This window comes from Palaemon carinicauda, chromosome 27, assembly GCF_036898095.1.
Source record: "Palaemon carinicauda isolate YSFRI2023 chromosome 27, ASM3689809v2, whole genome shotgun sequence".
In the NCBI taxonomy this organism is placed as follows: domain Eukaryota; kingdom Metazoa; phylum Arthropoda; class Malacostraca; order Decapoda; family Palaemonidae; genus Palaemon; species Palaemon carinicauda.
Genome location: NC_090751.1, coordinates 60,056,620 through 60,074,616, shown reverse-complemented (window position 1 = coordinate 60,074,616; position 17,997 = coordinate 60,056,620). Strand labels below are relative to the sequence as shown.

At 42.6% G+C, this 17,997-nt stretch overlaps 1 protein-coding gene across 2 annotated transcripts in view; it reads left to right on the top strand.

Moving 5' to 3' along the window:
- LOC137620738 (26S proteasome non-ATPase regulatory subunit 4-like) overlaps window positions 1-17,997 on the top strand; it is a 101,671-nt gene that overhangs the window by 57,299 nt on the left and 26,375 nt on the right. For both annotated transcript variants that reach the window (XM_068351115.1, XM_068351114.1), the window contains exons 6-7: window positions 1,750-1,839; window positions 4,856-5,012. In XM_068351115.1, coding sequence (XP_068207216.1) covers window positions 1,750-1,839; window positions 4,856-5,012 — 247 coding nt within the window. The remainder of the gene's footprint in view (window positions 1-1,749; window positions 1,840-4,855; window positions 5,013-17,997) is intronic.

Genomic DNA, 17,997 nt, shown 5'->3' with positions numbered 1-17,997 from the left:
AATACTGATGTTGCATTGCTTTGATTTGAACTTTGCTAGTTACAGTTTAGAGCTCTCCACTCAGTTAATGCCTTTTCTGCTCTTGGTGTTATCATCATTCCTACTCCTCTTCCAACTCCATCTGATCTTCCTGAGTAGATATATACATTGCCTTGGTCTAAAGTTTCCTTACCAATCCCCTTACAATGTGTTTCACTTAGGGCCAAGATATCAAAACTATATTTCATAAATTCACTCTTCACTTGCTGTAACTTCCCAATCTGATTCATGGGTCTAACATTCCAATTACCTATTTCCAATTTTTCTCTAGTATTTATAAACCGGTAGTTTCTTAGCACCCCATACGCCCGGGACTCTGGGCCATTTTTCCACCTTCTTATCCATGACTAACTAAATCCATAGACTATTCATTCGCTATATACATCAAAGGATTGCCAGTTCTTTGTGATGCACAGTGCCTATCTAACTTCAGCCAGTGACCCCTGCCAGTCCATACTAATTCTAGTAAGATGAACTGCTAGGCATCAGGAGTAAAAGCCAAAGAGATAGTTTGTCCATCCCCTTAAACTCCATCCGTCGCCATGCGGCTAGTGACTTCTTCAAGATTTAGGGGGCCATTTCCTCCACACCCAAAGCTCTTATTACTCCTCCAAGTTGCTCATCCGCTTATATGAGTATAACCGTTGGCAAACATGGATGGCTAAGATACCGCTTAGCACGGTCATACCACCTAGCATGGTCATACCGCCTAGTACGGTTATACTGCCTAGCACGGTTTCACATTAGAATTAGTGATTGATAATTTTAAAAGGAAGATTCTGATGTAGTTGAAAATTATTTTTTTCAAGACTTTGTTCTTTGCTAGTTAGAAATTATATGATTAGAATTGGTTTAGTTGCAAGTTATATGCATTCCATGCATTTTTAATAGGGTCATGTAGGCTATTCATCAGATAGGTACCCATGGGTCAAACAAGTCATCTGTTCAATTTTTAAATAGTATTACATTCTTGCTTCAAGTATATGAAATCAAATACTTCAGCCCAATGGTGCGTTTCATTTGTTTTATATTTACCTTATGATTCATTCCATGAAGCTTCAGATTTATGGCTTCATGTAATTTCTGGAATGAAACTTACATCAGTTGAACCAAAGGAATTTTTATACAAAGGTTTCACATGTAGTTTCCATTGATAGATATAGTTGTTTCCCCTCCTTTTTTGACAATGATATAGATATGTCAAGGTTAACATAGCATCTGGATTATGGGTTTTTATAACAAGCACAGGGCCGAGGTAATTATAACAATTGGTTATACCTGCATTACACACAAGTATTGGGAGGTATCAGCATAAAGTGTTTACTCATTATGACATTACTTCAGTGATAGTTAGATACATATTGGTGTACTTCTCGAGATATATAAACTTGGAAATACCACCTTAGTTGTAAATCTATCCCTAGTACTTTAGGAGAGAAAGTCGATGTTGATGTATGGTTTGATGTCTACAGAAAATAAATGTTCGGAATGGAATAATAAGATTTTTTAATCCTATTTATTTAAGATTTTTTAATCCTATTTATTTTTAGATGTGTAAATGATAAATTTAATTGTGACAAGTTTTCAGATATTGCCTTTAGTTGAATTTTATGAATCCAGTTTAACAGACATGAGTTTACAGTGTTTCTAGCAATTAAGACTGTTTATGTAAACAAATTTTAGCTCAACTGTAAATTTGTTGTATTTCAGGGAGAGGATGGAGGACCAGCAGCCAGTTTTGCAACAGGTGGAGGATTTGACTTTGGTGTTGATCCAAATGAGGATCCTGAGCTTGCTCTTGTAAGTTGCATATTTAAGATTTATTTTTATGTTTATGAAAGTGGTAAATATCGAGAAAAGTATAGTACGACTATGTATTTGTTATGTCACTAGATACAAACCATATACTTTCGGTGAAGCTGGTAACTCGCCATAAGACTTTTAATGAGGTATCACTACCCTCCGCTAGTTTGTAGGGGGTTAGGGTGTGGTACTGGCTATGCTGGAAAGCGATGTTGTTGCTGAAATTCAGTGTTAAAAAAGGGTACAAGTCACAAGACTCCAATTAGATCAATGGATTGATAGAATTAGCTGTTGATTGAAAGTCCATTGAAAGTTTAGCATCATCATTTGTACAATATTTTGCATCTAGGCCAAACTCTTAATTCTTCCATTCATAAAGTACACAGTTCTGTGGCCCATACTGTTAAGATGAGGGCAGTCTCTCTGTGATGTTACCATGCAGGAGAGGGCTGGAATATACCATCTGTGAATTTTGTTTGTGAATCAGATTGCCCCGCTCACACTCGTCTGTGTTCTATCCCCACTTTTGCGGACGTTCTGGTCTCTCACGTTAACAAACTGGCTTTTATTACTTTCCTTGTTCTGAAGTCATTGGGTTTGGGGTTCCCGTCTTCCGGGCATACCCAGCCCTGAAGGTCGCCAATTCGTCACCTTTTGGCTTCTGAGGCGGTTCCCCATTCCCTTCGTCCTGCATGCAGTATCTCTTCTTGTAGGACATTCCTGGTATCGAGTGTCGGGAGTCACTATCCTTCCAGTGAGTGGGTGAGATTGGTAGGGGAAAAAAGAGGAAGTCTAAAGGTATTCATCTCCTTCGGGGTCTTCCTCAAAGGTGAGAAAATTCCGACTTCCTTTCAGCGATCCCTCCTTTCTGCTCACTCGTTCTCCTCTGGAAGACGGTCAAGTAAGAGTGGTGTCCCCCACCCGGGGAGTCTCTTTCGATCTCCTGCCTTCCTTTGGGCTTTCGGGTTTCTCCGCTAACGAATGGTTCGTCGAGAGTCTGCAGTTACAGATTAACCACAGTTATCCTTTCTGAGAATCTGGAGGTAATGCACCAACAGTTTTCTCATGGCCCTTGGCGCCACCCCTCGCTCCTCCTTATGCTGGAGTACGAGGGCAACTGGTGCTCCTCGGAGTTACCGATCAGGGTTTCTCCCTAGCTCCCTCAAATGCTTGAAGACCAGGGTGACCTAGAAACTGCTTGAATGGAAGCAGTTTCAACGTTGACCTAATGCCAGAGTATGAGGGTGGCCCTGAAACTGCTTGAACGAAAGCTGTTTCAACTGGTGGTCGTTGAAGTTACCAGACGAGTTTTTTCCCTCGATTCTGTTAATGCCGGAATACGAGGGTGACCGATGGCTGCTTGAACGAAAGCAGTTTCAACTGGGGCTCCTTGGAGTTAACATTCAGGATTTTTTCCTTCTTTTCTCTTAATGCTGGGGTACGAGGGTAACCCAAAAACTGGCTGACTTTCAAATTGAGCTCAGCTCATTGACAGGAAGCAGAGAGCACTGCCCGGAGGTCTGCCTCCAGGTGCTGAACAACTTTCCCTTCCGAGGGAAAGTTAACCTCCACCAGTTGTTGGGCAACTTTCCCATCCGAGGGAGAGTTACCCTCCACTATTATTATTATTATTATTATTATTATTATTACTACTACTAGCCAAGCTACAACCCTAGTTGGAAAAGCAAGATGCTATAAGCCCAAGGGCTCTAATAGGGAAAGATAGCCCATTGAGGAAAGGAAATAAGGAAATAAATAATGTAGCCACTGTTCAGCAATCTTCCCGCTTGTGAGGAGAATTGCCTACAGTGGCAACAGGGGTTGGTTGCCTTCTCGCCCGCAGGAGAGGTTGCCTTCCCTCTGTACCTTCAGAGTACAAAACGAGTCTCCTTAGCAGTGGGCCGGCTGCTTGCTGTCGCCATCTTCCATTGAAGAGTCTCGTATGCTTAAACTCTCAAGGGTTAGTGCCGACATCATGCCTTTGGACTCAACAAACTCTTGGAACTATTAGACCAAACCCTTCCAGATCCGTACCTCGTGGGTTGAAACCTCTTGTAGGCTATATCTCTTCAGGGTTATTACCTACATCTTGCCTCTTTGAAGCCCAACAAAGGTAACTGAGCTTTACGAGGCCAGTCCCATAGGGACTTGCTCCTCATGGTTTCAAACTCTTATGAGGGAAAAACTTCTGTACACTGTATTATGTACTGCTCAGTATTACGTTATTGCTACAGCTCTGTACAGTGTACTGCATAGTATACAGTAATTGTGTACTGTAAAGTGGTATGCAGTGCATGTACGGATATTCCTTGGATAAACTTTAAGGAGAGATATTTTGTTATTATGAAATTGTGATGCACTGTACAGGACTATACCATTTTTACAGTACACTGCAATGCTGTTGTTTATTATTTACGGTAGTATATTTAGAAGTACTGTAAGCATAAATTTATTTTAAGAGTAACCTAAGACTTCTGATGGGAATGTTGAAAATTCAGATTGTTGCATTTTTGGCTAGATCATCTATATTTCAAGTTTTAAATAGCTTTTTAAAAGCAAACAACTTTTTTATTTATTGGGAAAAGTCCTTTTTGTATAGTCGCGCGAGCGCACTCTGTCCCGTACGCAGCCATTTTCTGATCTTGGTATGTATTTATTTACTTAAGGTAAATCCTAGTATCATTTTTTATATATATGAAAGTAGCTTTTTTAAATGAAAGAAATCAGTCAAGAAACAAAAAGTAAATGAGGGTTTGAAGAAACTTCAAATTAACATGTTTTAATGGGGCAGTCGGGCTTCTTAACATCCTAAGAGCTTAGGATCTTTTAATATTCACGGATTCCCTCATGCAATAGGTACTGGAATTCAATACTGTACATGCCGATAAGGAGGGCCAGCCGAAGTATATTACTTTTTAATAATTTGGCAATGTAAGCAGTAAATCTCTTTTTGAAGTATGAAGTCTTTTACTTAACTCTTATATGCTGTGTAATTAATTCATGATTGTTCCAGGCTCTTCGAGTGTCAATGGAAGAGCAACGTCAACGCCAGCAAGAAGAGGAACGACGTGTAGCTCAGGAGTCAACAACTACAGGTGCAGCCACTACAGAAGCTGCTCCTCAGCCTCCTGCATCTACACCAACGCCTCGACCAGCTCCTCCAGCCTCAGGTATTGATTATTTGTTGGACTGTATGCAACATATTTGTTAGGTCATCATGAGGAGTGTTGATGGTTATGTCTCTGAAACTAAATTGAAGAAAAATTCTGTAAAAAATTTGTCAATAAATTAGTGGTGTACTGTATTTTTAGTTAATTAGTGATTTTTAAGCTTGATAATTCTAGTACCTACTATATGTTATTTTTACTGTTTTTAACACTTTTGAAGTCATTGAGAAATTCCGGGCTCATGATTCTGTAGAAAACAAAGAACTAATATTTTGTTATCTGGCTACACTCTCTAAAGATCACTCTTGACAATTGAATAAAAGGGTTGAATCTTCATTCAATAGTGCTGACTGTTCAATAGAATTGGTGGTTAACTGTACAAATTGTTTTCTTGATATGCACAATTTATAGTGAACGAGGTAAGATCAATACTGGGCTATGAAATTGGTATCAGTGTACAGTATAAACCTAGATCCATATACATTTCCCCCTAAAAATTTACTTGTTCCAACATGGAGTACTTACCTCGAACTACTTTCTTAGGAGTATCTGGGATCTCCTCCCTAACCGACCAAGAATTTTGCATAGTTCCCCCTATCTCTGTTACCTTTGTCGGGGCGCTCCGGGGCGGATGGATACTCGCCCTGAGGCGACCCGGGGTCAGCGCGCGAGAGTGCGCTGCTAGGTCTGAGTCGTCAGTAAGCGTCTGGTCATGGCGTAGATCTCATTTCACCGCTCTCTCTCACATCCCGTCCGACCCGCCTTTGTGTACCACGTGTTCCATTGTGTTCCCCATCCTTTGTGCACCATGTGTTCCCTTTGTGTTCCCTATCCTTTCCTTGTGTTACTTGTGTTGCTTGCTTCCGGTTTTCCAGTATGGAATCTCGGTGTCGTTGTCCCGGGTCCAAAGCTGGTAAGTCTTGCGGGGCCTGGCTGTCCAGGCCTGATGTCGACCCGCACACGCTGTGCTCCTCGTGTAGAGGTAATAAGTGCTCCCCTGCATCCACGTGTCATGAGTGTGAGTCCTGGCTGGAGCTGCAGTGGACCTTATTTGCTACGGAAAAGAAGAAGGCGCCCTAACAGTCTCCCAAGAAGGCGGACATCAGCTTGCCCTTGACGTCGCCCTCAGCGCTTTTGGAGAGGGGTTCTCTTTCCCCTTCCCCTAACCAGAGTAGGGGACGAGGTAATTCCGTTGTGGGGAAACGGCTCATTGCTGTTCCCCATGAGTGTGATATTGGGGATGCTGACTGTGTGGGGCCTACGCAGACGAGTGGAGGGTCTGCTAGTGTGGCGGAAGTGTGTGCCGTGGACAAGGTTCTGGTGCCCGCAGGACCCGTCTCCAGTAAATACCCGGTGTGGGGGAGGCCTAAAAAAGTTCCTACCCCCTCCCCCCCTCGTGGCAGTGTTTTACAGGTACAGCGGGTTCCGGGGGCAGCCGCGACAAAGAAAGGAGGACCACGTGCTCTTCGGACCCCGACTCCATTGTGTGGACGGTGCCAAGGACACCCTTCAGGTCCCCATGCAGCTAGAAGAGGAGTTTGAGGGCTGGTTTGCCTCTCAAGGTGCACTTTGCACGACCCCGGCGCAATCAGTGACCCTTCTGTCGGACTTCATACAGCCCGTCACCCCGGTAGCTAGATCACGGGCCCCGAGAGTGGTAGTGGAAGACACCGAGAACTCTGACAGCTCCTCCTCTTCTTCATCTTCTTTGGACAGTTCCTCGTCCTATAGCTCGTCCTCGTTGGAGGATTCCAGTGGCCGAGAGGCGAGAAGGAAGAGGAAGAGATCCAGGAGGAGGAAGGCTAAGACCTCGAGGAAAAGGAGCAAGAAGAAAAATCCCTCCAGGAGGAAGTACGTCAGAGTAGCTTTTCCCCTTTGTGGGTCGGGCAGGGCGGCTGCCGCTCCAGTGCCTGCCTCGGTGGCCGCTGGAGCTGCTTCCGCGTCCTTGCCCAGTGTCTCTTCGGCTCCGTCCGCCCATCGGGTGCAGCCGTTGGCACACTTTCCCTTGTCCTTGCCCGGCAAGTCACCCGCTCCATCCGGCCTGCGGAAGCAGCCGCAGATGAGACTCAGCAGCACGGCACCCAAACCCTTTGTCGCACCGGCTCCGTCCAAGTTACGGAAACAGCTGCTGGCACAACTGAAAAGTAGTTCTCCACGGATCTCCCCGGGAGGGAGTAGACCCATGATGTCTACCCCCACCCTGGCGGCTCCATGCGTGACGGAGACAGCCGCTCTATCGACTCGGCAGGAAGGAAGAGATACGTCCGCTCCCACGGATCCCTCTGTGTTCGAAGATGCTACCGACACAGAGGTTCAGGTGGTAGAAGAATTGTTGGACACCGGCGAGTGTTCCCCGGATGAAATGTCCTCATACAGGAAGGTCCTAGCCCTAATATGACACCATCACAGGCTGGACGAGCCCCAACCTTCATCAGAGCAAGCTTGGCTTTCGGGTTTGGGCAGGATGGTGGAGAATCCTGTGCAGCAGAAGCCATCCTTGACCCTAGCCCTAGCGCCCGACGTAGCCCTGGGCATGGAACACGGCGACCGGTATGTTGCAGGGCCTAAGAACTCCCTAAGAGACCAAGGGTCCTTCAAGCTCCTTCCTGGACTAAGGACCCAGAAGAAATTCTATGTGCCGGACGGTCGTCATTCAGGGCCCCGCACTTTAGAAGAAGCCGTCGCAACCTTGAACTAGGGCAATATGGATGAAAGGAGCCTTACTGCCCCAGTGGTCTATTTACAAGTGGAGGCCGCCATGATGGAGGACACCTCCCGAGATATTGTCAACGTGACCTCCTGGTTGGACTGGTGGGCGTGCATCCTAGCAGGGTTCCAACTAGCTCACGACCTTTCAGTACCAGAGAACCAAGCCCTACTGCAAGAACTTATCCGTTTGGGGGGGGGGGGGAAAGCGATGAAGTTCCTCATGTTCCAGTCACTGACCCAGACGTCAAACTGAGTCCTGAGTAGGAGGGACATAGTCCTTAACAGGCTCCCCCGTAGACTTTCCGAACGGGAAGCAAAGTTCTTAAGGAATGCACCGGTGTGGTGCGAGACCGTGTTCCTCCTTCAGGCGGTAGCGGAGACATTGGAAAGAGTGGGAAAACTGAAGGACTCGTCGGAGCCCAGGCAGTCGGCGTCAAGACGTCCTTCCCACAGAAGAACATCGGTAGACGGGGCCTACCCACCTACGCCACCGGCTAGACAGGAGGCCTCCTCCCCTTCCTGGCACCAATCCCCACGGCCCTCCTGCAGGGGCAGTGCTCCAGCCCAGGCCTCCTTTAGGCAAAAGTATTCTGGCTCAAGGAGAGGCCGCTCAAACCGTCTCCCCAGGAGATAGGGAGAGAGGCCCCCTACACCTTTTCACGCCTCAGGTGGGGGGATGCTCAAACAATATTGGCAAGCATGGCGAGACAACGGGGCAGACCCCTGGTCCGTGACAGTCCTCAGGGAGGGATACAGGATTCCCTTCCTGTCGGAACCACCCCCCTCTGATCCCCGAACATCGGGCAGAATGGCTGGCACCCAAAGATCCAGAGAAGAGAGCAGCCCTGCAGGAGGAGGTGTCAGCCATGTTGAGCAAAGGAGCTCTGCAACCCGTCCAGGAATCATTCCCAGGATTCTACAGCAGGCTCTTCCTGGTAGAGAAAGCTATGGGAGGTTGGAGGCCAGTCATCAACCTCTCTGCCCTGAACAAGTTTGTCAAGAAGACGTCCCTTGAGAAAAGGGGATTTCATGATTTCTCTAGATCTCAAGGATGCCTATTTTTAAATCCCTGTACATCCCTCCAGCAGGAAGTTCCTCAGAGTGAAGTGGGGACCCCAATCCCTGCAGTTCAAGACCCTCTGCTTCGGCCTGTCAACGGCGCCTCAGGTGTTCACGAGGGTGTTCACCTTGGTATCAGTCTGGGCACACAAATAGGGCATGCTGATCAGATACCTCGACGACTGGTTGCTACTTTCAGCCTCAGAGGCAGCCTTAAAGGAACAGGGGCCGAAACTTTTGCAGTTCTGCAGGGATCTAGGGATCACCATCAACCTGGAGAAGTCCCAGTTAGTTCTCACCACCAGGATGACGTACCTAGGGATGGCCCTGGACTCCCAGTTAGCGAGGGCATTCCCCTCCCAGGAGAGGCTGAACAACTTGGACCAAGTCATTCGCCCATTTCTGACAGACACACCAATGAGTGCCAAAGATTGGCAGAGACTTGTTGGACATCTGGTCTCATTGGAGAAGTTGGTCCCTCAGGGGAGGCTCAAGCTGAGTCCAGTCCAGTGGAATCTGATGGACCTCTGGTCACCGGGGGACTCTCCGCAAAACATAGTCAGGATAACCCTGGCCTCCAGGAACATGCTCCTCTGGTGGTCTGACAGGGAGAACACACTAAAAGGGATACCGTTCGCGTCCGCTCCTCCGGAGATGTTGCTCTTCACGGACGCATCAAAGGAGGGGTGGGGACCACATTTACTCAAGGAAACGGCAGAGGGAAAGTGGTCCCTAGAGGAGAAAACCCCCCACATTAATCTGCTCGAGCTCATGGCAGTTCAAAATGCCCTCGCGACGTTCGCCCATCTACTTCAAGGAAACTTGGTAGCCCTCATGTGCGACAACGCCACTGTAGTGGCATACATAAAGAAGCAGGGAGGCCTGCAACCTCACAGCTCAAATACTGGAATGGGCTGGAAAGAACCACATTCCACATCCTACCCCGAGTATCTTACAGGAGTTCGAGTAGTACTTAAACATATCCTTACTGACGACTCAGACCTAGTAGCGCACTCTCGCGCGCTGACCCCGGGTCGCCTCAGGGCGAGTATCCATCCGCTCTGGAGCGCCCCGACAAAGGTAACTGAGATAGGGGGAACTACGCAAAATTCTTTGTCGGTTAGGCAGGAATTCCCAGATACTCCTAAGGAACTTGAATGATTGCTGCCAACTTTCATTTGCATTTGCTACAAAGTTATTGAGAGTACTGTAATTATATTTTTTTCCTTTTCACCGTTTTCAACTGTCTTACTCAAAAAAGAAAATCTTGAGGTGAAAATTAGATTATTTATTAAGTTTAGGTAGTAAACTATATTGCAAATTATTAGTTTTTTTTATGATAATGTAATAGCATTTTACTTCATTAATAGTTACAGTATTTAAAGTAATGGTATATATAAAAAACATAATTATATGAACTAAAGCAATTCTACAATTATTCATATAGTACTTGTGGGTTTGCAGTAATTAAAACACTTCTGTAAACAGTCTGTAGCAAACTTCTCAAGTCTATATAACTGCTGCATATCTCAATGTATACGTCGACCTTTTAGCCCCCCAAAATCATCCCCAAATTATCGGTTGTCTTATATAATAGTAACTAAAAGCAAACCATTAAATATTTTGGCATATTGGTACTAGAAACTAGGCCTAACCCGAGTCTAATGCCAACGACTGGAAAAAGTATCAAATTGATGAAAGGATGACTTGGAACAGCGCCAACGGATGTTCACTTTAACCCTTTCGCTGCGGATATTCAAATAGGATGTTGCTTAGCTCTGTGCACATTTTCACCAAAAATTCAAAATGCTCAAAATTTAATGAAACAAGTTTTTTGTGTTCTATAACCTTTCTGTTTTTAGGGTTTAACAATATTTTCACCTGAGTTTATCTCTTTATGCCTTAAATTCTTCGATAAATAGGTAAAAATTAAGAAAAATCAGAAAAATTCTTTTCCAAAGATGATTTTATCAATTCCACTAATAATCCTTCACTCAATTTATCATTGACTCATACATTTATTCTCTACATTAGTCATGCTTTTTGTACACTTTATGGGTATTATATGTCTCAAAACATGGAATGATACAAAGAGGGGGCTTTTCAACAATTTGATCACAAAAATAAATTGTTTGGTTTTTTTTATATTCGCCTTTACCTTTCATCAAACAATTCTTTGGCAAGGAGCATATAATACATTGGGGTTTGTGGTTTTTGTCAACATATTGAGCTGGAAAATGCCTTTCAGTTAGTCTAGATTCCATTGCATTTGAAAATCTACCCTTTCTTTGAGTTTTGCTCCGCTTATACCCTTCTAACGTAGTGTTAATAAATTTTCCCTGATTTTTTTTTTTCTATTCATCGTAGCAGTGAGATTCTTAATGTTGTAGCGTATGTTTGAGTCTACTAATGCTGCTTCAATGATAAAATGCCAAATTGGTTGGTACCATTTCTGACTCTTTCTTTCGTAAGCATATGTTGAGCATAGCTGATCAAAATTATCAACTTCCCTCATATACTTATTGTAGTCCACATGAACACATGGATTGTCTATTTCTGTCACTTTTTTTTTTGTAATGAAGTTTCACATCATATGTAATTACTTGGCGAGAAGTAGAGGCCATATCACCCATATAAAAGAAAAGAAATAAAAATAATTCTTCAACCCAGAGTTAAAGGGAAAAATTAAAAGGACAAAGTCAGCTGACTGCTAAAAGCAGAGCCATATCGAATGTTTTGCTAATAGTATAATAATACCATAATATACAACTATATATGAAATTTATGATACTGTAAAACAAGCCTTTATTAACAAATTATATCTTTATTAACAACTTGTATCACTAAATTATGCTGTTAAAATATAAAGGGACCGATAGGCAACTAACAGACTGAACGTCAGCTGCCAAATGTAAACAAAGCTTCGGATATAAGACACGAAACTTCTTTTCTCGTGAATGTGTTTGTTATTTGATTATTATTCATTTAATTTAGTTAATTTCTATATTGATTTCTGAAAACACCATTATCTGTCACATTTTGAACATCCAATACTATGAAATACGTTTTCATGTGTGTAGTTGTCATGGCAACTGTTGAGCTCTAATGTAAACAAACTTTTACTTACGCTAAACGAACTTTGGAAAGCATGATATTACGATAACTCTATGAATAATATTGATTTATATTGAAAAAACATGCATACATATCATAATTTCATGTTGACACAACGTAAAAATAACAAAATAATTACCAAAATCATAGAGTAAATGGGAGAAGAAAGACGAGAGCTTCAGAGAGTGTGTAGTTCATAAAATTGGCAACAGATGGCAGCAAGTAGAAGCCAGATAAATCGTCAACAAAAGGCGCTAAGCTTAAAATTTCTTACGCGGTGTGGAGTAAAGTCGTTCTCCGCAGTGAAAGGTTATGAATATAAGTAAACTAAAGTCGTTCTCCGCAGTGAAAGGGTTAATGGATGAAAAAGAAAATATCAACAAAAGAGACGGAGGGTTAAAAATTGAGAAGGATTTCTTTACAATGATATACTTTAGTGAAATAAGAAATAAATTTGATAATAGAAATAAGGAAATGCCTGAACCGGTACCAAAAGTAACAGTGAGAGAAGTAAAGGCATTAAAAGGCATGAAAAGAGGCAAACAGCAGATGGCCTAACATGTGATTTAATAATAAATGGAGGAGATATCATAGTAAAACTAGCTTGTTTTTAAACAAAATTTCTGCAAGAATGCTCTATACCTACAGGTTGGAAAAACTATCATTATACCAATTCACAAAAAACGACACAAAAAACCTGAAAAATTACTGCCTAATAAGTTTACTCTCTGTAATATATAAGATATTTACAAAGATCATATTAGGCCAAATAGAAACTGCTAATAGAAAAATCAACAGAGTACGACAAACCACTAGGTATGGTGTTTATAGACTATGAGAAAGCTTTTGATTCAGTCAAAACTTCAGTAGTAATGGAAACCCTTCAAAGGAAAGGAATAGATGAATCTTGAACACTTGAAGATCTCTATACGGGGAGTACAGCACTCTTAGAACTACATATAGTGAGAAAGTTCTGATTGAAAAAGGAGCAAGACAGGGAGATCCCCGTCTCCTAAATTATTCACAGCGTGCCTAGAAGTTTTTAAAGATTTTCATTGGCAAAATGTAGGAATTAACATTAATAAGGAATACCTGATGACATAGTTCTGTTTAGTGAATTATAGGAGGAATTGCAAAAGATGATAGAAGATTTGAATAGAAAAGCAGAAATGTAGGACTGAAATAATGTTCAATGGAAATGCAGAGAGAAAAAATACAGTATTGGTTATGAACGAACCTCTAGAGATAGTTAATGAATATACATACTTAGGTCAGACAGTAAGTATTTTCCAGGAGATGAAACCAAAATTAAAAAGAAGGATAAGGATGGGATGGATAGTTTTGGGATAACAAAATCATATGTAATGTAAAGTGCCACTTTCTCTAAAAAAGAAAAGTCTGCGAGTCAAGCACTACAAAATATATAAAATCTATTGTCTTTTTAAGTATATTGGAAGCCTTAAATACGGTGTTTGATAAATGTTACAAAACGATATTAACCTTACATCTTATCAACATAATTTCATAATAAATATCCTATTTAAGGACAAAATTCCACATCAACAATGAAATCAACTTTAACTGTGCGAGTCCAGCTGACAAAATGTAAACAGAATTGTGTTTACGTTCTCGGCAATCTTTATCTTTCTCTAACCTTTGATAATTTTAATGGTAGTGTTAATGATGGTATATCAAAGCATTATTTTTGTTTAGTACAGTATATATAAAAGCTTTATTTTTCCCTTCGGGTGTTCAAGGTTTTCACACATAGGCTGGGTTCGTTTATCGCCAGTGAATAGCCTAAACTTCGGTAACGATTCAGCAATATTTTGTCATATTTTAAACATTTTAGAATTGCTTTACAAAGATTTGTTTTGTATAGTACACGGTATAATTATAAAAACCTTTCTTTCTCTCTCAGAGAGAGAGAAATTGATGGATTTGATGCCAGAAAACCTCAAATTTTTTTTCTCTCTCTCTCTCTCTCTCTCTCTCTCTCTCTCTCTCTCTCTCTCTCTCTCTCTCTCTCAGAGATAAAATCTTAGTTCACATATGGCAACCTGAGTTTAAGAATGAAATTAACATGTCTATTGTTAGCTTTGGCGATCAATTCCCCGCTTCAGGTGGTACAAGAAACAAAAACACGGCATTCGATTACAACAGCTGATTCTCTCTCTCTCTCTCTCTCTCTCTCTCTCTCTCTCTCTCTCTCTCTCTCTCTCTCTCTCTCTCTCGTGTTATACAATACTTACATATAGATGAAGAAACCAAAATTGGTCTTCTTCAAAAGTGTCAATTAAATACGAAACAAAAAAATTATACCGTGTATACATCCATTTTAATCTTAGCTTAAAATACGGCTTCCGATTTCGTTGGCAAACCACTATATTTTAGGCAACATCATTTTATTCTAGAAAAGTGCTACTCTTCAAATAGTTAATTGCACTTTAAGAAAACATGTACAGTACTTTTGTTTTTAAATTTCGGGTGTTTTAAAAATCTAGTATTGCTGACTTCTTTTTGTTTTACTTTTTGCTGTGATCAGATCAGCTGATGTCGAGCTGCCGGTCTCAATAATATGCGCGTACGAATACAGTAACAAAGCATTGTTTATACCATTTCTTAACTTATTCAAACCATCTATACAGTCAATATTACATGAACACCAATGTGTTATAACCTATTATATTTTTTTTTAGTACATTTAAAACTTTCTCTCTCTCTCTCTCTAACAAATAAATTCTTTGTTGCTTCGCAAAGTTTCAGTTACAGGGGTGTATATTAAAAATCAGTCATGATTCAATTTTCCTTACTTTCTCCAATCTCACACTATCTCTGTCTAATCAAAGGTTTTAGCAGTAACTTAATTGTTCAGCGACTCTAAAAACCGGCCTTGTACTTTCTTCTTTTACTTTTTTTTTTCAGTTGGTTTCATAATTGAAGTGGGTACAAGTTAACTTATAACTAAAGTTAGGAAAAGTATTTTGGATATGGGAATTAGGAATGGACAATTATCTTTTGTAACAATTTAGAATTATTGTAAATTATCATTCTGTCATTAGCGGCAGTTTGTTATTGTTGATTAAACGCAAAAAAAAAAAAAATTCCTGCTTTGCTTTGTATGTAGGAATTTATATGGATACGATAAGTAAAATATTTGAAATAACATAATATTTACTGAAAGCTTTTAATATCATTAGTTATCACTTTGATCATTCGTGTTTAATGCGTTAGTTTGTTTATTATAATGGAAGATGGAGCAGTAAACAAATGGAAGGTTTCCATTTCAGGTGGCGTCTTTAAAAAAAACATTATATAAATGGCATTCATTTAATTTATTTCAAAGTTCTAAGAAAAATTAAGTAGAACAACATTGGTAATAACAAATTTTCAATATTAAACTTACCCGGTGATCATATAGCTGTCAGCTCTGCTGCCCGACAGAAAAACCTAAGGACAAAATACGCCAGCGATCGCTATACAGGTGGGGGTGTACATCATCAGCGCCATCTGTCGAGCAGGTACTAAGTACTCCAATGTCAACAAAGAATCAATTTTCTCTCTGTCGTGCCACCGGCAAGACCTACTAAATACGCTCTTGTTTTCTGGATTGATTTTCACGTTATTTGGTGAAGTATTCATTTCTGGTTATTAGCTATCGCTGTGCAGAAGTTATCTTCAATACTTCCTTGCATTCTTTTATTGAATTTTGGATTATTTGTTGACGACTTGGATAGATTTTGAATTCCCCCTTTGACTAATTCAAGATGTCTGACCCTTCTCAAGTCCCCAAGTACAGGAAGTGTAGCGCTAGGGACTGTTCAAGGCGTCTTCCGAAGGCCTCTATCGATCCTCACACCATTTGTTCCAATTGTAGGGGTAAAGCCTGTCAATTGGAAGATCGATGTGAGGAATGCGTTGGGCTTTCGGAATTCGATTTTCAAGAATTCCTGAAATATGCACGTAGGCTAGAGAGAGATAGAGTAAGGAGGAGTTCGTCTCGCTCAGTTGATTTGTCCTCTCCCCATGCCCCACAACCTATTCCTTCCCCTGTAGTGGTTGCACCCGACCCCCCTGCTAGCTCTCATCAACCTTCGATGGCAGATATGATGCGTGCCATCCAGGCTCTGGGTGAGAGAGTCGAGTCATTGGCGAATGACCGTACAGTAATCAACTCATGGCTGACGTCAGGGAGTTGAAAGGTAAAAGTGCAGTGGGAAGTGAAGTGAGTGTTAGTGCAGTGAAAAGTGTCAGTGTTACGCATGAGGGTGCGTCTGTTCGTGCCTGTCGTCCTCCCAGTCCGGGACCTCTTGCAAGCTCCCAAGCCCAGGGGAGAAGCAATGTCGTACGACCAAAGGGTTCGACAGGCTTTAATCAGCGGACAGACGTTCCCTCCGTGGTTTCGGACGTATCTTGCCTAGATCGTCCCACCCACAAGAAGACGAGTGAGCCCGTTCATTCCTCGTCTGCGGAAGAGGTTTCACGCCAGAAACGATGGACCAAGGTCTCACGGCCTCTTAAACGCAAGGTCCCTTCCGAGCAAGTCCAACGGCCCAGGTGTAGCCACTGGGTCAGTTCGGACTCGCTGCAGTCCTCCGACGACTGCACACCTCCTAAGAGAGGCAAAGTGGTACCGCAACAGGCAGTAACTCCGTCTGTTGCCGCACCAGCTGCTGTAGACCCTAAGTGGTCTTTGCTACAGTCTATGCAGACTCAGTTAGCTTCCTTCATGCAGGAGTATCGTGCGGAGAAGGTTGACGCTGCACCCGTTAGCCTACAACCAACCACGGTTGTGCGCCCAGCAGACGCTGAGGCTACCTGCTCCCGCACTCCAGTTGTGAGAGCTCCACCACCCATGCGCAGTCGACCCTGCCAGACGCATGTTGACGTTCACCGACGCACGGAACCCTCCGTTGACGTTCGTGTGCTACCACAACAACAGGAGGGTGGAGTTAAGTTGCCGTGTTTTGACGCGGTGCGTCAGCCTCCGCAACCCACGGTGGTCTCCGCTATCCGACCACAGTCAGGAGTAGACGCTTTGCGTCCCCACTCAGCTATGGTTGTTGCCAGTTCTCAGACTGACCAACAGTTCCATGATGTTGGGTCCAGTGCAGCCACGCATGCACCCGTGCTGCCGGACTCAGCCGACCAGCTTTTACCTACTCCTTTGCCGCTTCCTCCTCAACATTCAGACGATGGACTCTCTGATGATGACGACGCTGCACATCTTGACGACCAACACTCGGACATCGACGAACCCAAGACCACGCCTCCCTCCTTAGACTTTAGGAAAGTGCTTGCGCTGTTCAAGGATTTATATCCGGATCAGTTTGTGTCTGCAGCACCACGCTCGCCTCCCTCTGAGTTCGCTTTAGGCATGCAGTCAGCAGCACCTACCTTTACGAAGCTCGTACTCGCTCGCTCGTCCAAGAGAGCTTTAAGGGGGACCGTCCGGGTTGGTATTTTGGCATACCAACTTGAAAAATTCAAAAATCGTTTTATTGTCTCTCTGTATAGAGAAACATATCGTACATGCTCTCCAGAAGTTTCAACCCATTATTTTTACAAATAACGAAGATGTAGAGGTTTTTAAATGATGACGTCATCCCTACTGTGTCGTCTGCATGACTTAGTTTGACAAAATCGTCTTTGTGTGTAATTTTGCATATATATAGCGATTTTTCACTTATATTTCGATCTATCGTACGTCTGGCAGAAATGGAAGGCATTTGTAGAGTGTAGATGAACGAAGTCTACTACAATAACAGAAGCCAAAGTTGCCAAAGATGTATGGAAGTTATAATGTATGCCTATGTTTACTTGAAGTTCGTATGTACATTGTGTTTCCACAACGCCTTCGGGAACATTATAGCAAGGCCAATGTTACCTAAGGTTGTAGAAAGAACAAATAGTCAATAATTTTTCCAAACAATGAAAATAGCGGTCTTTAAATGATGACGTCATCTTATGGCATCGTCTGCCTGACTGAGTTAGACAGGTGCGCAGTCTCTCTCTCTCTCTCTCTCTCTCTCTCTCTCTCTCTCTCTCTCTCTCTCCTCTCTCTCTCTCTCTCTCTCGAATTATTTACCACTGCCATTTATACAAA